Source organism: Rhinopithecus bieti, unplaced genomic scaffold (assembly GCF_001698545.2).
Source record: "Rhinopithecus bieti isolate Rb0 unplaced genomic scaffold, ASM169854v2 scaffold_21649, whole genome shotgun sequence".
NCBI classification, from domain to species: domain Eukaryota; kingdom Metazoa; phylum Chordata; class Mammalia; order Primates; family Cercopithecidae; genus Rhinopithecus; species Rhinopithecus bieti.
The window spans coordinates 3,130,712-3,152,023 of NW_016811584.1; the positions used below are offsets into that span (position 1 = coordinate 3,130,712).

The window sequence follows — 21,312 nt, forward strand, 5'->3', positions numbered from 1 at the left end:
GATTCCTTTAAAAGGTGGTCCATGAGGACTCAAGTCTCCGGGTCCTGCCAGCTCCTTGTCTTTACTGCAAGCAGGCATGAATCCCATCGTTCTTCATTGGTTGGGTCTACTCAGTGTTCAAGGCTCTTTTTTTTTTCACTTAACTTCGTGTAATTAGTTCTTGCCTGTTCATCCGTGAACGGCATATGGCATGGCAGCTCTGGGAAGCCGGGATGACCACATGTAACGGGAGTCCTTTTTGGGGGAATGTTTCCCAGATGACAGCAGGCGGTGCTCCCAGGTGAAGTTGGGCTCGGCCGCTGACTTCCTGCTTGACATCAGTGAGACTGACCTCAGCAGCCTGACGGCCAGCATTAAGGCCCCATCTGGCCGAGATGAGCCCTGTCTCCTGAAGAGGCTGCCCAACAACCACATTGGTGAGCTAGGCTACCCTTCCTGGCTGGAGCCAGGACATCTTGGGTGGGAGATGGGGACTCTTGCAGTTCTTTCTTGGGAAATTGGTAGCACAATGGAGTGTGATGTGATAAACCTGCTGGGTCACATGCACGATAAATGCCCAAGTGTATTTGTGCATTGTGATATCGACACTCTGGGTTGTTGGATGTCAGGAAAAAGGTCATATTTCTATTTCTGAGAGTGTGTCTCGCCTGCTTCCTCTCCGCCATCCCCTTACAAACCTCAGTCTGTGTTCTGACCCAGGCATCTCCTTCATCCCCCGGGAAGTGGGCGAACACCTGGTCAGTATCAAGAAAAATGGCAACCACGTGGCCAACAGTCCCGTGTCCATCATGGTGGTCCAGTCCGAGATCGGTGACGCCCGCCGAGCCAAAGTGTATGGCCGCGGCCTGTCAGAAGGCCGGACTTTCGAGATGTCTGACTTCATCGTGGACACAAGAGATGCAGGTCTGTGTGGTCCCAAGGGAGAGGCCCAGAGGTTGTGGGAACAGACTTATTTTGCTGAATCAGTGTCATCTTTTCATCCTACCAACTCCTTTTCCTTCCTGAGCATCCTTCAAGCTATAGGTCCTTCTGCCTGCATTGTTTTTTACGCCTCATGACCATTGGCAAAAATAGGATTGTCTTTGTTTTTTAGATGATGAAACTGAGGCTCGCAGGGCTTAGAGCCCCCTCTGCCCTAGGATCTGAACCCAGAGCCACAACACCTCGCAAACCCCTGTTTTCTCATCTATTCTCCCACCCTTGTTCTCAGCTTCCCAGCGTCTCTCCAAGCAAAGAATGTTGGGTTGGCTGGCCAAGACCATGGTCATCTGAGCAGAGCTTTTGTGGAAATGAGGCATCTCTTTCTGTTCTTTCTTTGAGATGGTTTGAGTTAGATTATGTCTCTTCCAAGCTCGCCACACCCCAGTGCGTCCAGTCATCTGCTTTCTTGAGGCATGGCCACACTGGTGAATTCTAGACAAATTCTACCCAGGGGAGAGGGCTGGAGAATTTCTGGTCCTGGTTGGGAGATACTCCCTGTTAAACCTTCAGATCTGCTGACCTAGTTGAGGTAGCCAGGGGCTGTTTAAAAATTCAGAATCTCAGGTCTGGCTGTGGATAAACCCCCGAGGTAGGACGTGCAGTTCTTGGAGCATGAGGGCAGAAGGTCCTCTCCAGCAGTTTGCACAGGGCACATCGTCTATGGGATATTAGTAAATACCCTTCAGGAAAGCGTTCTGTGGTCAAAACCAGGTTCAGCAGGTTATTTCATTTTGGGACTTCTCAGGGCCCTTAACCTACTCATCCCGCTCTGGGCTCTGCAAATGAGGCCGCCATTGCTTTCTTTCTGCTATGTAGAAATAGACTGAAGCATAAGGGTCGATGTCCTTTCTCCATTCATCGGGCTCCCTCTTCCTGAGGAGTTGCTGTCAGAACAGCCTGCGGCTGCTGTGTTGCAGGTTATGGTGGCATATCCTTGGCAGTGGAAGGCCCCAGCAAAGTAGACATCCAGACGGAGGACCTGGAAGACGGCACCTGCAAAGTCTCCTACTTCCCCACTGTGCCTGGGGTTTATATCGTCTCCACCAAATTTGCTGATGAGCACGTGCCTGGTATGTGTATTCCGTTCCCCTCCAGATGGGGTGCTTGGGTTTTCTGTAAATGCTGTGCTTTGGCCTCTGGGCTGCTCACAGGAGCCTTCTTGGGTCTTGTAGGGAGCCCATTTACTGTGAAGATCAGCGGGGAGGGAAGAGTCAAAGAGAGCATCACCCGCACCAGTCGGGCCCCGTCTGTGGCCACTGTTGGGAGCATTTGTGACCTGAACCTGAAAATCCCAGGTGGGTGTCACGGACTAGTGGGGTGGGGAAGCCTTGGCTCCAGCCCTCAGGGCAGTGGGTGCCTTTGGGAACCAAATTTAGGCATGGCCTAGAACACAGTATCCAAGTCAGCTGTGCTGACCTTTTCATTTCACTTCATTTCATAATTTTCTTCTCTGTTTATTTTCATAGAGGCTCATCCAAGAATAATAAATCTGTTTACCTCGCTACCTTTTCCAATTCCAAATAAAATAACTTTATTGGGTCACATGGGGGAAACGTAGATATACTTTTAGATTTTTAGATTTACTATCTGTCAAACAGAATCATGTCAGTGAAAGAACTGGCCCAGCCGATGCCAGTGTCTGGAAGTATTTAAGAGGTGGCAGCCCAGCGGCATCCTTCTAGTATTTCTCTTTCCTTCCTGAAATTAGAACGAGGGCTGTGCTGCAGATCTCACTGGGCCACATCTAGCCCTTTGGCGGTGAATCATTCTTCATGGGCCCCAATTAGCCAGTCAACAGGTCACACGGTCTGTCTGAAATGTGGCCCAATTTCTTTCTATAAAGAATCCTTCCAGAGAGAAGTCACTGGGAGTGAAAGTTTTGAGGCTCCTCTGCCCAGAAGTTGACATGTCCTATGGAATTGCACAAATTCTACAGAGAAGGGAAATATAAATCGTCTTCAGATGGAGCTTGTGTTGCAAGCTCTGGAGAGGAGGCTGCTTTCTACAGTACACCTCCCATCCTTCCTAACGTCAGGGAGCTGTCGACTCCGCCTTCTTGGCTTTAGTTAACGGGTTCTTCTTGTGTAGTCACATCAACATTGGGTCACATGGGAATGTGGCAAAGCCTCATTACTGTAGAGTTCAGACATGATCACTTAAGAAGAGCTTTACTGGGCTGGGCATGGTGACTCACTCCTGTAATCCCAGCACTTTGGGAGGCCAAGGCGGGCAGATCACCTGAGGTCAGGAGTTTGAGACCAGCCTGGCTAACATGGCAAAACCATATCTCTTCTAAAAATACAAAAATTAGCAGGGCGTGGCAGCAGGCACCTGTAAGCCCAACTACTCAGGAGGCTGAGGCACAAGAATTGCGTGAACCTGGGAGGCGGAGGTTACAGTGAGCTGAGATTGCGCCACTGCACTCCAGCCTGGGCGACAGAGCGAGACTTTCTCAAAACAAAAAAAGCTGTACTGATCATTTCTGGTCATAAACAGTTTGTGTGCCTCAAGGTGGAGGGAGGAAGTGTCACCTCCCAGAGAGAGGCTGGCTCACATCTTAGGTGCAGAGTTGGACCCTGGCTGCCCCGTCCTCACAGCCGTGTGTACTCACTTTCTAGTCACATCGGGGTACTCCTCATCCACTGTTTTTGTGGGCATCTTCCCACTTCAAAAAATGGACATCTACATAATCTCTTTCATGACCCAGATAAAATGCCATTTCATTCCATGGAACTGTTGGTCATAGAAAAAGAGAGATTCCATTTCATGTCTAGATGCATCAACCTTCGTTACTCATCTCTGTGCCTCAGCTCCCATCATCAGGGCTGCTCTGACATTTGCCACCCTGTGCTCAGGCTGTGGGCCAGATGCCCAGGAGTGGGCTGGGCTGGTGCATTTCAGACGCTGCCACACCTTGGCAGACCGCCCTCTACATTTCTGCACACTCCCCCACCAGCACTAGGGCTGTCTCTTCTCACGTTGGCCAACCTGATGGAAAAATATGGTGTCCAGTATTCAGTTTCATATCTTCAATTACTAGTGATATGTACTGTGTTTTCTTTTCATTTGCTTTACATTTCTCATTTGGCAAAATACCTGTTCTGTTCTCTGTTTATTTGTTTCTTGAGGAACTAGCAAGTATCTGTGCAGCGTGGACGTTTACCCTTTCTCTTAAGTCTCTTCCAGCTCTTGGCCATTTTGTTATTCTTTTAGTTACTTAGTACCAGATGACTCTGAGTGAGGCTCAGTTTTCCCCTCATTACCCAAATGGTCCTCTCAGAGAGCCCCTCCTCCTTAATGGAGGACAGCTCACTAACCAGATGTCCTCCGGACCCAGGTTTTGCAGGGCATCGTCGTTAGTTTGGGCTGCTTTAGCAAAATCACATGAACTAGGTGGCAACCAACAGAAATATATGCCTCGCAGTTGTGGAGGCCAGAAGTCCAAGATCAGGTACCAGCATGGCCAGATTGTGGTGAGGGCCCTCTTCCAGGCTGAAGACCGACAGCGTCCCCTTGTATCATCACACGCTGGAGGGCAGAGGGAGCAAGCTGTCTGAGACTCTTATAAGGCCACTGATCCCATCACAGGGTCACTCCACTTTCCTGACCTTATCTAATCCTAATTGCCTCCCCAAGGCCCCACCTCTTAATCCCATCACATTATTGGGGATAGGGTTTTAATATTCGAATTTTGGAGGGACACAAACATTCAGTTCATAACATGGGTGACCCTCTTTTCAACCTCCCTTCCCTTTTCTGTCCTCAGGGGTCAGAGTCATGAACTGCTCTGCCCAGATCCTGTGGGGCTGGAGGGTGCAGTTTCATACTGGCTCTAGGTGATGGCAGTGCTCCATGCCCCGCCTGCGGCCACCTGGCCTCACCACGGCAGTACAGGCACAGTCATTGGCATGTCGTGAGCAGCTCACGTAGAGTGATGTGGTCTTGTATCCTAGCGCTGGTGACCCGAGACATTGCTTTTCTGAAAGTATGGCCCCTGGTCTTTGGTTTGCTCAAAGCTTTGCTCACGCATGGTTTCCCTTTTGCCATTGGGACTGACGAATGTTCACCTTTTTCTCTAACTTTGTCTTGTTGCCTAATAGAAATGCCAAAGCTTCTTGACAGTAAGGGATGATGGCTCTTGTTTTCTACCCTTACCTACCTGTGGAAAGGAGCCCATCTATGCATGATGGATGACCACGTCACCTTTGGCAAGAAGTCTCAGTGCCCCTAGCATGGGTGGCCTGAAGGTCCCTGCCCACTCCATGCTGGCCACAGGAGGGCAGGCACCCAGCCTGAAGGGAAGGAAATCTGGGCACCCCGTGTCCACTGGGCTGCATACACCTTGCTCTCGGCTGCTTGCCCTGCATGTCCTGCCCCGTCTCAGGCCCTTGCCCTAACCCTCTTCTCTCCCCCAACCTCCCTCCCTCTTTCAGAAATCAACAGCAGTGATATGTCAGCCCACGTCACCAGCCCCTCTGGCCGTGTGACTGAGGCAGAGATTGTGCCCATGGGGAAGAACTCGCACTGCGTCCGGTTTGTGCCCCAGGAGATGGGCGTGCACACGGTCAGTGTCAAGTACCGTGGGCAGCACGTCACTGGCAGCCCCTTCCAGTTCACCGTGGGGCCACTTGGTGAAGGAGGTGCCCACAAGGTGCGGGCAGGAGGCCCTGGCCTGGAGAGAGGAGAAGCGGGAGTCCCAGGTGAGCATTCTGGGCAGGATTTTCACCTGGGAAGAATATGAGTTGAACCCAGGCAGTGTGGGCACCCACATACTTTTTTGCCCTGTTCGAAAGAGAAGACTTCTGATAGGTGGCATTAAGGGGCATTCTTTAAAACAAGGCATCTGTGACTAAGTCTGGCACACTTTGTGACTAAGCTTTGCTCACGTAAAGCCAAACAAGTTTCTTACTGGGAGCCTCCTTGGAGCCTGTAACTTATTAGTGTATATCTGAGTCTCTAATTGGGGAGCAGAGTAATATTGTTTCCAGAGCATCTTTCAGGGCTGATGTTCTGTGGAACACACTAGAAAGCTACAAAACTGACTGTAAGCATCCTTTCTTAAGGTTGCTGCTGGTGGGAAGATCTGTGGGGAAAAAATGGAACATTCTCATCTTTTTCTGGCTTGGTTAGGGTGTATTCACATTTTTAAAATTTTTTATTTAATATTTTTGTCTTTCTTTTTTTGTTAGAGATGAGGTTCCACTATCTTGCTCAGGCTGGTCTTAAACTGCTGGGCTCCCGTGACCCTCCTGCCTTGGCCTCCCAAAGTGCTGGGATTACAGGCATGAGCCACTGCGCCCAGCCTGTTAAGATGTCTTCAGAGTACTCCAGATGTCCTATGAATTTAGATATCACTAGTGATGCTTAGGAAACTTCAGTGATGGACCTTGCTTGGTTTCTCCTTGGGGTGAGAGAAAGAGGAAAGGGCTAGCAACAAATGAAACCTAGCGCTGCAGGTTTGAACAATAATAGAAGAGGGGCAGGGGCTCTGTGGGGCTCAGTCACTAACCAGGTGCCTCTTTGCTCTCAGCTGAGTTCAGCATTTGGACCCGGGAAGCAGGTGCTGGAGGCCTCTCCATCGCTGTTGAGGGCCCCAGTAAGGCCGAGATTACATTCGATGACCATAAAAATGGGTCGTGCGGTGTGTCTTATATTGCCCAAGAGCCTGGTATGTATTCAGGGTTCGCAAGAGGACATTTTCCTTGTTTGAACCTGGTTAGGTTGCAAGGACCAGAAATCCATCAAGTTTGCTGAAGTCAATGAGGATTCTATGTGTATGGGCACATGGGAGAGCCTCCTAGAAATCCAGTTGCAAGATACATGGTCAGACCTCCTAAGGGTGGGAACGCTTGTTCTAGTTGCCTCTTGTCTTTCTCCATTAGCCTCTCTGCTTCTTGCTTTCATTCAATTGCTCCATTCTTTCCACCGACCAGCCTTTGTCTGCCCACCCATGGCTACCTTGGCTGGCTGCCCCAGAAGAGTGACCTTGGCATCTGAGCTCCCTCTATCAGGAGTTCTTAACCTTTTGTGTGCCATTAACTCTTGCCATCTGGCAAAGCCTATGGGGACTGTTCTTGGGATAATGTTTTCAAACACATGAAATATGTCACATTATAAAGGAAATCAATGATACTAAATACAGTTACCAAAACCTTATAAGAACAAATATGCAACATAGAAACATGCATATCTTCATTAATACATTAAATCATAAGATTTGGTGACAGTATATTAACTGTCATCAAAGCAAAGTAATAAGTGAAAATTATATGTCAAAATCACTGTAAAATGACATAAAACATCTATAATTTTAATGGTGATGTAAGTAATATGTACTTACAATGTGTTGTGATTTCTTGTCAACATTTCTGAAGAAAGGACATGGTAAATTTCAGTTAGTGGATGGTGAAAATTAAAATGTAGTTTTTTTCCCATTCAAGTCCATGGATCTCCTGAATTCAATACACAGGCCATTTGGGGACCCTGTGGGCCCCGGTTAAGAGTCCCTGGCCTTGCCCCACTAAGGAAATCATATTGGCCCAGCCTCAGCCAGGCAACTCCCACTCAACCAATCAGCTGTGGCCATTGAGGAGGGCTGGGTCTCTCTGAAGGCATTTTAGCCCTTGGTGAGAAGCAAGAGGCCACTCTGGGTCCAGAGTCTCTGAAATGATGGGACTTTCCTGTCCTCATAGGTAACTACGAGGTGTCCATCAAGTTCAATGATGAGCACATTCCGGAAAGCCCCTACCTGGTGCCAGTCATCGCGCCCTCTGACGACGCCCGCCGCCTCACTGTTATGAGCCTTCAGGTGAGATGCAAGGAAGCATCCATCTCCTTGGCCACAGGCCGCCAGTGAGACCCCTGGACTCCTGAGGCCGCTTCAATGTCCCCTTAGGTGCTGAGGCCCCTTTTCACATTTTGACCACAGATGTCACCCAGTCACTGGGGAGCTTTCCTACGGCAGAGTCAACTCCCCATACACTTAGGGCAGATGTCACTTGGGGCGAGCAAAAACAGAGCCACAGTCAACAACACACCTTAATGTTTGGGGACAAGTTTGTTTTTAAAGGTTTATTTAAGAGAAACAAAGGAAGCCTGTTCATAATTGGTTAAGGGATAACAAGGGCTTTCAAAACAAAACCAACACAAAAATAACAGTGCAGTGATGTTTTAGGCTGCTGTGGTTGGCTGCCCTTCCTCAAGAAAGTCAGTTGCAATTTATTATGATTCATTTATAATAAGTGTGCAGGGAACTATGTTAAGAGCTTTATCAGTGTTACCTCAGGAAATCCTTGCAATAGCCTGACAAGTAGGTTCTCTTGACCCCATTTTAATGATGGAAAAACAGAGGTACAAGGAGGTTTTGTCCACTGGGAACCGCTAGTATGAGGCAGAGCAGAGGCAATGTGGCTCCAGAACCTGTATTTTTGTTTGTTTGTTATTGTTGTTGAGACAGAGTTTCACTCTGTCATCTAGGCTAGAGTGCAGTGGCATGATCTTGGCTCACTGAAACCTCTGCCTCCCAGGTTCAAGTGATTCTTCTGTCTCAGCCTCCTGAGTAGCTGAGACTCCTGGCATGCACCATCACACCCGGCTAATTTTTGTATTTTTCGTAGAGATGGGGTTTCGCCATGTTGGCCAGGCTGGTCTCAAACTCCTGACCTGAGGTGATCCCCCAGCCCCATCAACCTCCCAAAGTGCTGGGATTACAGGCATGAGCCACTGTGCCTGGCCAGAACCTGTGCCCTTAACTGCAACCTCTCTAACCCCCACCTGTCGTTGTGGCACACGGTTGCATAGTCCATCCCATTAGGATACCAGGAGATGCAATGTTTCTCCTCGTCCTAAACAGGTCACTTAATTCAAGGTTGCACTAGCACCTTCAGCCAAACTAAGAACCATCAGGGATGCCTCTGGGTTTTTGCCCAGGACACTGAAAAATAATTAGGTGTCTGAATTGGGAGTAGCAATTAAGTTGTAAAATAACATTGAAATCCCAAAGTATGATTTCTGGGTAAGAGTTTCTAAATAGCCTTGAGCTGCCCCCAGTTCTTGAAAATATTGGATTCATTAAAATCCAATCTGATGTCTAAGATCAGTGATATCATTGGCTCTAGTTCCCTACACTTGGTTTACATTTGAGATTCTAATCTTACTCTGAGGGGAACTGGGATACCTCCAGTCCAAACATTAGTCTTTCGTTTAGGGACGTAAACAGAACCCAGACCAGACTCAGTCCACACATTGAAGCGGCCTCATCCAGAGAATACCAAGGGTACTAACTGGTTACTGTGGTGTAGATGTTTTTCTTGTGTTTCATTTAAAGGCTTCTTAACAGAAGTGTCTTTTGTGGCCGACTTAACTAAAACCTACAGAGGGAGATAAACCCAGCACTTGTTGAGGGCAGGAGCTGCCCTCATGCATCTCGAAGATTTCTTTCGAATCTTCCGAGGCATTTATCTCCCTCTTGAGGATTTAGTGGCAAGCGGATTCAGGTAATGTAAATTATGCTGTCTAAAAGGAGCTGGTTTGGAAAAATCCTCTCCAGGAAGCTTTTCTGTAGAGTCCTCTCGTCATAGCTGGGTCATAAATGTTTCAGTAAGTACACAGCAGGCTGTTTCTCAAGCTTTTGTAACCAGCTGCTGCCACAGGAGGGGTGTGTACATCAGCACGCCCCCTGTTCTTCCCGGGTCATTGGATGCCGAGTGATATGTAAATTATTGATCAGAGATTTCGCAGAGGCCCACGCAGCAACATCTGGGGCTGATGAGCAAAGAGAGGCATGTATCATTTTGTCTTGCTTTTGAGACTTTCTAGGAAATTGGAGTAGGCTGGCATTTGGGGTGGGGGTGGGATGGGAGTGATCTGGTGATCAAAGACTCTCTAATTCTGTGTTTCATCCTCCTTCCTCAGTCTTTATCCCTTAGGGCAGCACAGTCCAATAGTAGGTTCTGCAGTGATCACAATGCTCCAAGTTTATGCTGTGCAGCATGATAGCCACTAACCACATGTGACCATTGAACATCTGAAATGTGGCCAGAGGAACCAAGGAGCTGGATGTTTAGTTTTATTTAAGTGTATTCAATTGAAATATATGTATATATGGCCACATGTGGCTGGTGACTACCAAATTAGCCAGTGCAGCTTTGGGACCTTGCCATGAAGATGTGGTTCTTGGACCAGTTATTGGACCTCAGCATCACCTGAGAACTTCAATCCCAGACCCACTGGATCAGAATCTGCATTTTAATAAGATTCCCAGATGGTTTGCTTACACATAAAGTGTGAACCATGCTGCTTTAGAGTTATTGCCTGAGGAGTGGCTGTCCGACCAAGTCTAAATCAAAATTACTGACTTGTAAAATGCTGCTGTTCGGGATTGGCCAGTCTTAAAATATCTCAAATGTTGTTGCTCAGCTTTGTTCTTAACCACCTGAACTTCTGATCCCCTCCTCCCAGAAGAGGAGATAGTTTCCAAGACAAAGTATGGGGAGTGAAACTGATCCAGAGAAGAGCAAAAGCTATGTCTATGACTTCTTGTGGGGATACAACCTCTAAATGCATATTAATATTTAATAATAAGCTTATGTTTTCAAGTCTCTCTGTGTATGGGCTAGGCCCTGTGCTGAATGTTTTGCATGCACAGCTTAATTTGATCTTTATAGTAGCCCTCGAGATGGATCGTTATTATGCCCATTTTACAGATGAGAAAACCAAGACTCGAAGAGGTTTGGCAACCTGGATATATAGCTAGGAAATGGTAGGAAATCCAGGGCTGATTCTTAACTGCTATGGAATACCGCCTTCTTTGCACATGTAGCCCTTTATAATATGTTCCTCCAGGTCTGCCCTTGAGATAACAAACAGCATAACATAAAACTGTGTTTGTGTTTGTGAGTGCATGACTTTGTTAGCTGCCAGTATTCTCCTAAAAGAGGATACTTTTTTGACCTGGAACATACTAGGTTTTCTGACCTACACAGGTGTTATTCTGAATGCTGAGATGATAGTCCTTTTGACCAGGATATCTCAAGTATCCAGTCATCTCTTGAAATCATCCCTTCCAGGCTGTATCAAGATGGTGTGCATAGGAGACCATGCAGATGCACGTCTCTGCTGTCTTACGTTAAAAATGCAGAATGGCTCACCTGCTCTTTTGTTGTCATATGTTATATAGAAAAACATTCTGGGCCTATTTGCATGAGAACTGTCACCCAGAGTTTTGGGTAGGGTCAGTGTGTGCCACTGAACAGGAACGCTGAGGGCCATAACCTTTCTAATGTATTAAATTCTCAGGAATCGGGATTAAAAGTTAATCAGCCAGCATCCTTTGCTATAAGGTTGAATGGCGCAAAAGGCAAGATTGATGCAAAGGTGCACAGCCCCTCTGGAGCCGTGGAGGAGTGCCACGTGTCTGAGCTGGAGCCAGGTGAGCAGGAGGCCTGCTGGGGGGTCCCAGCACCAGCGCTTTCCAGCAGAATGTTCTTGTAAATGTGCGTCCCAAAGGAGGGCTGATCGGTTTCATTACTGCCAGTGAGCCTCTGGATTCCCTTTGCTGTTGCCAGACGTTGTTTATAAATTCGCGTTTAAACCTGTGCCAGGAATAGGCAGACCCTTTACCCTGGGAGAGAATTCTCGTTCTTTCTTTCTTTTTTAAACAAATGCTGGGCGGGATGCAGTGCACTAACCTGGGAGGCCAAGGCTGTTGTGAGCTATGATTGTGCCACTGAACTCCAGCCTGGGCGACAGAGCGAGACCCTGTCTCAAAAAAAAAAAAAGAAAGAAGCATACACACACAACACAAAAACAAATGCTGCTTTGTTTTCTGTTAGTTTCTCAGATTCCTTTTGCATGACATTCATCGTGATTTTTCTTTCATACTGTAACAACATCTTATAGATTTTTATTATATCGTTGACCTTATGACATGAGTAAGCATGCTTTGGTCTCACTTTACTCTAAGGGAAAGGTAGGTTAATGTTCTGTAAATTAAAAAAGAAAATCTGGGCCGGGCGCGGTGGCTCAAGCCTGTAATCCACGCACTTTGGGAGGCCGAGACGGGCGGATCCATGAGGTCAAGGAATCGAGACCATCCTGCAATACGGTGGAAACCCCGTCTCTACAAAAAATACAAAAAACAGCCGGGCCGAAGGTGGCGGGGGCCTGTAGTCCCAGCTTACTCGGGAGGCGAGGCAGGAGAAGGCGTAAACCCGGGAGGCGAGCTGCAGGTGAGCTGAGATCGGCCACTGCACTCCAGCCCGGGAGACAGAGCGAGACCCGTCTCAAAAAAAAAAAAAAAAAAAAAAAAAAAAAAAAAAAAAAAAAAAAAAAAAAATGGGTTCTAGGCCCCAATGTCCTAAGATTTTCTTGCTTGGTGCCTTGGTATATGGAATTATCTGATTTAATCAATTTTAAAGAGACAATGTTACCGGTGAACATAATACATTTATTAAGTGTCAGAAACTTGAAGGAAGGTATAGGGCTCAAAGAGTTGCTCACAGTTTAGTGAAGTCCTGGCCAAAAAGCAGATGATGACCCCAGATGATCGCCATTACCACAGGAGAACTGAGAAGCAAATGGTGAAGATGGTCAGAGCAGGAGAGAGAAATAGTTTCTGCCTTGGTGAGTTCAGGAGGGCTTCTCAGAGGAGGTGACATTTGGTGTGTGCCTTGATGTATGAGGGGGAGACCTATGATCACTGCCTTATAGGGCATTTGTTGTGTGCCTGGCTATATTTGTATAGTGTAGTTGGAAATCTAGGCTCTGACCAGGCATGGTGGCTCACATCTGTAATCCCAGCACTTTGGATCAGTTGAGCCCAGGAGTTTGGGACCAGCCTGGGCAGCATAGTGAGACCCCGTCTCTACAAAAATAAAGTAAAAAAAAAATTACCCAGGCATGGTGGCACACACCTGTAGTCTACTTGTGAGGGATGAGGTGGGAGGATTGCTTATGCCCAGGAGGTCGAGACTGCTGTGAGCTGTGATCATGCCACTGTACTCCAGCCTGGGTAATGCAGCAAGACCCTGTCTCGAAAAGAAAGAAAAAGAAATGTAGGCTCTGTGTGAACATTGAGATCTATGTTTCCCAGTAGGCAGAAAGGGCAGTGGGGAGCCTCAGGAGGAACAAGTAGGAAGGATGGGGTCAGATCCCGGTTTTAGTCTGAAAGGCCAGGTGGCGAGCTGGTGCTCCCAGAGTGGTCCATTTGAGAAAGCAGCAGCACTGGAAATGGAGAAGGCCAGAGAGCTATGGTAGCCATAGAGAATGAGAGAGAGAACCCATTCCAAAATGTTCCATGTAGCTTAGTGATTGGGCGGCAGATGACAGTACAGTTATCAGAACTAGGGCCAGCCAGGCAGAGGGTGGGTGAGGATTGGTCAGGGCCTTAAAGGGTTTAATATTTTGCTTTGAGGGGTTTTGAAGGATCCCCGATACCCCCATGGAGATGTTTACTAGATCACTGTGAGGTTTGGTGGCCTCAGCCCCAACAGTCCCTCACTGGGTACCCTCCCTCTTCTCTTAAAGCCAATGTGCTTCGGGAGAAGCTGGCTCCACCCCAGGATTTGAACCCCTACAAATATATGAGATCATTAGCATGACACAGTTACTATTGATTGCAAATTACAGGATGCCCAGCTCAAGCCAACTCACACAATAAAGGGGCCCAGTGAGTTGCATAACTGGAAAGTTCAAGAGATCCAAGATGGGTTTCAGCGATTTGATTTGGTCATTGAGCTGTGCCCTGCAAGGCCTCAAATATCTCTGCTGTTCTGCTTTGTGGGCCTGGTTCTGAGGCTGGCCTTCCTCTTGATGGCAGGATGGCTCCAGCAGCACCAGATGTCCCACCTTCACGCCACATTAGTTAAGAATCATCTCTGGATTCTTAGAAGTCGAGAGGCTCCTTTCCCAGAAGTCTCCAGCACATCTCCCTTCCCATCTCACTGACCTGGACACATGACCACTGCTGAGTCATTGCCTGTGGCTAAAGAAATGCCATGTGTTCACTGACGAAGGCTTAGCGAAGGATTTTTCCCTGATCCACTCAGGGACCACACTTTGACGTGGCAGTAGAGCCGGCTTCCCCTAAAGCATATTGGCTTTAAGGGAGGCAGATGGGGACCTAGCTAGGGGACTGTTGGGGGATGTTCAGTGCCAAAGGATGTAGGGTGCACAGCTCCATGGAGATGCGCCTCTGTGGAGACCTCCAGAGGCAGGGAGAAGAGCTTTGGGGAACACAAATTCTGAGAGGGATGAAAAGTCCTAGGAGCCAGGGAGAGACTGAGAGGCTACCTGGAGAGGCAGGAGGAGAACAGGCTCTGCACCCTGGGCAGGAGGGCTTCAAGGAGGAAGTGGTGGTCAGGTGGTGCACAATGAGTAGATGTTCTAGGTGCCCATTTCAGTTAACAGATTACCTTGCTACATGCTGTGACCCAAACGCACAGCCAAAAGCCTGCCCTGTGGGGCAGTTCCTAGCTTTGAGCTTAATTAAGGAGCATTAATGCCAGTTGAAACCATTTTTTCCCCTTCAACTGGCCAAATAGAGAAACGTAGAAGAAGCGAGGTTTTCTTTTTTCCCTTCATATATATTCTTTTTTATTTCTTGTTAAATCTTCCCAAAACAGAGACATTCAACAGTAGTTAGAATGGCCATCTCCGGCCGGGCGCAGTGGCTCAAGCCTGTAATCCCAGCACTTTGGGAGGCCGAGACGGGCGGATCACGAGGTCAGGAGATCGAGACCATCCTGGCTAACACGGTGAAACCCCGTCTCTACTAAAAAATACAAAAAACTAGCCGGGCGAGGTGGCGGTGCCTGTAGTCCCAGCTACTCGGGAGGCTGAGGCAGGAGAATGGCGTAAACCTGGGAGGCGGAGCTTGCAGTGAGCTGAGATCCGGCCACTGTACTCCAGCCTGGGCGACAGAGCGAGACTCCGTCTCAAAAAACAAAAACAAAAACAAAACAAAACAAAAAAAAGAATGGCCATCTCCCAATGTTTAAAAAAAACCTGAACCCCCGCAATGGATGAACGAAGTAAAGGGTAGTAACCTAGAGTTCAGCTGAGTAGGCCACTGTGGAGCCTTAAGTGGTGAGGTCTTCCAACTTCAGAGTGATGTGTCTTCAACTTGTATCATCGTTTTAGTGGAAAAACATCATTTAATTTTGGTGAAATGAGATTCATCTCACGACAGGATTAGTAACAGCACTCACGGAATTTCACATTCAAAAAGTGAGGTTTTCTGAAGAAAGGAATGGTTCTTCTGAGGCAGGGGTCAGAGTTTTGTCCTGTGTTTATAGGATTTGTGATGTGGATGTGTTTTCCTTGGGGCTGATGAGGGATACCCAGGGGGATCTGTCTGGTTCTGAAATCCAGGATGCTGAGTGCCAGGCTCCCTGTAGAACTGCTGATTTTAAATGGGCCATCTCGGGTTGGCCTTCATCCTTTGTCCTCACTGAACTCGGGGGCGTCCATTTGCCTGATTTCACCCTGTGCCTTTGCTCATTCTTTTAGATAAGTATGCTGTTCGCTTCATCCCTCATGAGAATGGTGTTCACACCATCGATGTCAAGTTCAATGGGAGCCACGTGGTTGGAAGCCCCTTCAAAGTGCGCGTTGGGGAGCCCGGACAAGCGGGGAACCCTGCCCTGGTGTCTGCCTACGGCGCAGGACTCGAAGGGGGCACCACAGGTAACCCACTCCTCTGCTTCTTGAAGACTTAACTGAATCAGCTCCAGGGACAAGCCAGATGGAAATCCTCAAGCCCCGTGGAAGCTTTTTACACGCGCTTCCCATGGAAACTGGGGTCATGCACACTTTGGAGGCACTTGCTGTCCAAAGCTGTTTTGGGAGTTGCGGTTTGGCCCGTGGTAAATTCAGAGTGAGAGCTTGATGGCTGTGTTATCACACCTCATTACTGTTAGTTGTGATTCAGATTTCTTCCTCTGCCAGGTTTCTTGACTTTCAGAACAGGATGCTGATAGTCAGGGAACACAGCACAGTGTCATTAATTTTGAGGGTTTCTTTGCCTACACAGAATTCATGATGCATCCAAGGGGGCTCCTACCCATCTGTTCTTTCATGGTACCGGGCCCCCAGAAGTGCACTGAAGCAGCAGTAAGACCTGTCCCAGCCCATCTCCTCCTCTTTTTACTCTCAGATCTTAATGGAGGAGGAGAAAAGACTGAAATGGTCAAAGAATTCTGAAGCTTTTGGACCCATTGCAATTTATTTTATTCTTTGCCACAGATGGGACATGTTTGATTGTGAAAAATACAGGCAGTGAAGAAGTAAATAAAGTGGGACTCACTCTATCTTCTCTCCTCCTCCCCCACCTGGGTCCAGAAGCAAACGGTTCCAGGAAGGGAGGGCCTTCACCCTGTCTGTCATCTCATTGTCTTCATTCTTGGTTGCTGGGTTCGTTAGCTAATCGGTTCATTAGACAAGCAGACACAGAGTTTTGCTTTTGTCTTACAGAAGGAATCTTACTGCATCTACTGTGATACAGCTTGTGTTTTTGCTTTGACCTCTTAAAGATCTTTCCATGTCAGAACAGATCTTCCCCTCCTTTTCCTGGCTGTGTGAGAATTCCTGCTGTGAATCACAATTATTTGAACAGGTGGCATCGGGTGGCGTGCAGTGAGTGCGTCACTGTTATGGAGGCTGCCAGGGTGGAGAGCCGGTCCTTAGTCTCTGCAGGGGAAGTGCGCAGTGTGGACTCACTGGGGCATGTTTGCATTTGGTGTTACTTTGGACCCCCTTGGGAAAGCATATGTCCGGGTTTCTTGAGTCTCTCGTGTGTGTACCCCCACCCTGCATAAGGAGAGTGGGATAGAGCAGACTTGCCTCCCAGGGGTGAGGGGTGAGTGGCTGCATGGTTGCCTGGCATCCAGCCCCGGGAGCAAGTGTCCTGTGTGGCCAAGGGGCCCTCTTCAGGTGCAGGAGTGACTGGTGGGCTGGCAGGCTGCCCGGGACTCTGACCAAAGCAGTGGCCTCAGCAAAGCCACCCACAGGGGTGGTGTGAGTGCTGCCAGACTCCCCAGGCAAATCCAGTCTGGCTCCACCCTGAACTCTGGGCCTGCAGCTTGCCTTTTGTGAAAGGCATGGTATCATTTTACCGTAAATGATGTCCATTTTACAGATTTGGAAAGTGAGAGGCAGAGGTTGAGTCACTCCCCAAACAAACACTCCCCCAAAAAGCAGTCAGCTGGGAGGAGGCAGAACCAGGAATCAATCCAAATCTGTGACCTCAGAGCCTGTGCACTGACCCTTGGCCCCCTCTCTAAGTGGCTGGCTCACCCAGAGGCAGTGACTACATCCCCAGCCCACTTTGGGGTGTCCTAAACCAGGACCCCTGTCCTCCCGGCTGCTCAGGAGTACTTTCCAGGCAGCAGTACTGGCAATTGGGCCCTGACAAGCTACTCACCTTTTAGGGCCCAGGTGGGGTCCTCTAGGCACTTGGAGCGCGTGGCAGGCTTCAGGCCAGGCCCCACAGCAGCTGCTGGGGTCTCCCACACTGGCCAGGAAGCATCTCACCTTCCTGCTGGCTCATGCCGCTGTGCCTGGGCCCTCTCCCATTTCCTTTTGGCTGTTTGCACACCTTTTTGGGAGCTTAGGTTTCAGGCTGTGCTCTGCAAGTGTTGGACGCTGCTGAGAGAAGGAGCTGCTCTTGCAGGGAAGCTCCCAGCCAGGAGGGGAGAGGTACAGAACCGCCTGCTTCAAACCCTGTGTAAATATTGCTCTTGTCACAGGGAAGGCGTCTTGTTTTTCCAGCCCTCCTGCTCCCAAGCCTTTCCCTAAATATCCATTCTGAGATTACACAGCTGCAGTGTGCATGGAATGAAAAGGTATCTGTGCTTGGCTGCCAGAGTGCCCAGTATCCTGACCTTCTGAACAAAGCAAACCTCCCTCTGTTTTTATGGGTGAGTTTGCTGTATCTCTTGGCTCAAGCTTTAAATGGTCCATTCTGTAGATTTTGGAATAGGGGAATGTGGAGAATTTGAGGCGGGACCCTGCTAGAGGAGGCTTGAGAGGCAGGGAGATAGACCAGGGAGCTCCAGATTCTTTGGAGCCACTGAGCAATTTCCCTAATAAAATGATCCAGGAACCCCAGTGTGCTCGGGGTATACCAGAAGGGCCTCCTTCCCTCTTTCTATCCCCTTACCTGCCTTGAAGAACAAGCAGTACTGCATTTAACGTGCATTAAACTCATAGGAACTGGGCCAGACATATTTGAGGGGGTGGGGGAAGACCGCCGTACCCAGAGATGTTTTGTGGTGTCAGATACAGGTTGTAGCTAGAGGCAGTGGTGACAGACTTCTGCTTGTGGATTTTTTTCTTCCATCTTCTCTCAGGTAAGTGCTTTAGCTCCAAGTTGGACAGACTTTATGTTTAAATCCCAGTTCTGCTGGTCCCCAGCCGTGTGACTCCAGATGAATTATCTGACTTCACTGTGCCTCTGCTTCCTTTCCTGCAAAACAGGAATAATAACGGGACCCACCTAATAGGCTTGTTTGGAGCCATAGAGGAGGTAACAGCCAAGTAGTAGCTCTTGTCCCATAACCCCTGATTTATCTTTTCCCACCTTGTCTTCCCTGCCCTTTTGGACCCTCACAGTCAAGATGAACTGATTTTTGGTTGGTCAAAATATTGCATTAGCACCAAATGGGTGCGGTGGCGCATGCCTGTAATCCAACCACTTCGGGAGGCCAAGGCAGGAGGATTGCTTGCCCCAGGAGTTTGAGACCAGCCTGGGTGACATAGTAAAACTCCATCTCTACAAAAAAAAAAAAAAAAAAAAAAATTAAAGACGAACTTAGGAATGAAACAGCTTGTTAAAAAATGGTGGAACTTTCCCCTGCAGCCACATCATTTCAACCTCACTTTAAAAATATATTTTTGGCCTGGCACAGTGGCTCACACCTGTAATCCTAGCACTTTGGGAGGTGGAGGTGGGAGGATCACTTGAGCCTAGGAGTTTGAGACCAGCCCAGGCAACACAGCAAAACCCCATCTCTACAAAAAAAATTAAAAATTAGCCAGGTGTGGTGGTGCATGCCTGAAGTCCCAGCTACTTTGGAGGCTGAGGCAGGAGGATGGCTTGAGCCTGGAAGATTGAGGCTGCAGTGAGCTGTGATCATGCCACTGTACTCCAATCTGGGCAACAGAGGAAGACTTTATCTCAAAAAAAATATTAATAATAAAGCCAGGTGCCCTGGCTCATGCCTGTAATCCCAGCATTTTGGGAGAGCAAGGTGAGCAGATCACTTGAGGTCAGGAGTTCGAGACCAGCCTGGCCAATATGGCGAGACCCTGTCTCTACTAAAAAAATACAAAAATTAGCTGGGCATGGTGGGGAGTGCCTGTAATCCCAGCTACTCAGGAAGCTGAGGCAGGAGAATCGCTTGAACCTGGGAGACAGAGGTTGCAGTGAGCCGAGATCATGACACTGCACTCCAGCCTGGGCAACAGAGCGAGACTCTATCTCAATCAATCAATCAATAAAATATCTTTCCTTATCGTCACCTTACAGCTGCTTCCTGGATGGACACACTGTCTCCTTGTTGCTCACCTCCCGCTTCTTCCCTACGTAGCCCCTGGCCTCAGAGCTGCTGCTTGAGGGGCTTCTTGGCTGCACAGATTAGATACCATGATGAGGTTGAGATAGTGGGGAGGGTGGACCTTGGGACAGGAGCCTCAAGAGCTTCCAGGAACAGCTGGGTTGTGTTTGAGAGTCGCACGATAGCAGCTCTTTTGTTTTATTGATATCCAGAACAATAATTCTTTCTCTGGACTAGGAGCTATAATTAAACCAAAATATTTCCCAGCTGGGGCAGTGTCTAGAGCTCTGGCAGAAGCACAGCCCTGCCTGGGGATGCTATGCCAGGCATGCCCCATAGAGGGCACTGTAGCAGGCATGTGCCAGGCCTGATGACTGAAGGAGGCTCTCCCTGGACCAGCTAAGTTGTTTCAGGGCTGCGGTTAGGGGATCTGAGGCAGCTCCACTGTCCATCCAGGGGTCAAGAGATGAGCCTGGCACCAGAGCCATGCAGTCATCGTTCAAACCGAGCTCTACCACTTTCTAGTTGTGTAGCATGACTGGCCCCCTGCCTGAGCCACAGAGTCATTTGTGAAGCAGGAATCGCGGAAAGGATTCCATACCACATGTGTAAATGGTGCTGTGCACAGGACCCGGAGCCCGAGTGGGGCACACATGCCCCGTCATCAGGAGCTGCTGTTTTGTTCCTGTGCTTGTTGCTGGAATTCACAGCAAAGTGGGTGGGCTGGCAGGTCACAGTGGCTGCACCCAGTCTGTAGCACAGTGCCTGGGGTGAGGGCTGAGGAGGAAGGGAGGAGATGCTTGGCCTCCCTGGCTTCTCCAAGTCTGCTCAGAGAAGAAAGGACGGTCAGAGGGGCCCACGCCTCCCCCACACCCCTGGAGGGAGAGCTGGGCTCTGGTGGCTGAAGCAGCATTTCAGGCTCACAGTGTGACTCAGGCTTCTCACCCTTAACCACAATGGCTTATGCCCAGAGGAGAGAACAGGGTGTCCAGGCTGTTGGTGCTTGTGGGCGAAATGTCAGCCATGCTCCTCCTGCCTTGGCCTGGAAAAGGGAGCCCTCACCCTGCAGGACCTGAGGTTTTCTCTGCCAGAAGTTCAGAGCTAGTGTCGGTGGGTTCCCATGCCACCAGGGTGAGCTCTCTGTGAGGGGACCTATGTGTGTCCCCCACCACGGCCTCAGTGCTCCTGGGAAAGCCCTCCAAACCATCAACACAGCATTTTCTATTCCTTTCTCCCAGGTATCCAGTCGGAATTCTTTATTAACACCACCCGAGCAGGTCCGGGGACATTATCCGTCACCATCGAAGGCCCGTCCAAGGTTAAAATGGATTGCCAGGAAACACCTGAAGGGTACAAAGTCATGTACACCCCCATGGCTCCTGGTAACTACCTGATCGGCGTCAAATACGGTGGACCCAACCACATTGTGGGCAGTCCCTTCAAGGCCAAGGTGACAGGTAACGATCAACTTACCTTCGGAGTTACTCTCCCTTCCTGGGGAGCTGGTTTTGTCAGATCAATCATAGTGGAAACTATGGATGGTTTTGGGTGTGTTAAAGCTACTTTGAACTTTGAATGTCAGTAAATAGTATGAGATGTCAGAGGGCAGTGTTTGAAACTTACAAAAGTCCACAGAGTGGAGCGTGCAGAAGTTGAGAAAACAGGTAGTTTTCTGTCTCTAACAGGAAAGAATAGATATTGAAATCTTATGTATTTGTTTAGATCAGGGCCTGAAAAATCCCCTCATTTCTAATTTTCACTTTAAAATAATCAAAAG

The 21,312-nt window shown here is 48.7% G+C and overlaps 1 protein-coding gene across 4 annotated transcripts in view; it reads left to right on the forward strand.

Moving 5' to 3' along the window:
* Positions 1-21,312, forward strand: part of FLNB (filamin B) — a 171,528-nt gene that overhangs the window by 146,306 nt on the left and 3,910 nt on the right. For 3 of the 4 annotated variants that reach the window (XM_017894155.1, XM_017894156.1, XM_017894154.1), the window contains 10 exons: positions 258-416; positions 700-903; positions 1,899-2,051; positions 2,154-2,276; positions 5,415-5,681; positions 6,512-6,649; positions 7,674-7,789; positions 11,278-11,410; positions 15,490-15,666; positions 20,774-20,992. In XM_017894155.1, coding sequence (XP_017749644.1) covers positions 258-416; positions 700-903; positions 1,899-2,051; positions 2,154-2,276; positions 5,415-5,681; positions 6,512-6,649; positions 7,674-7,789; positions 11,278-11,410; positions 15,490-15,666; positions 20,774-20,992 — 1,689 coding nt within the window. The other variant, XR_001889617.1, reaches the window with a different exon arrangement.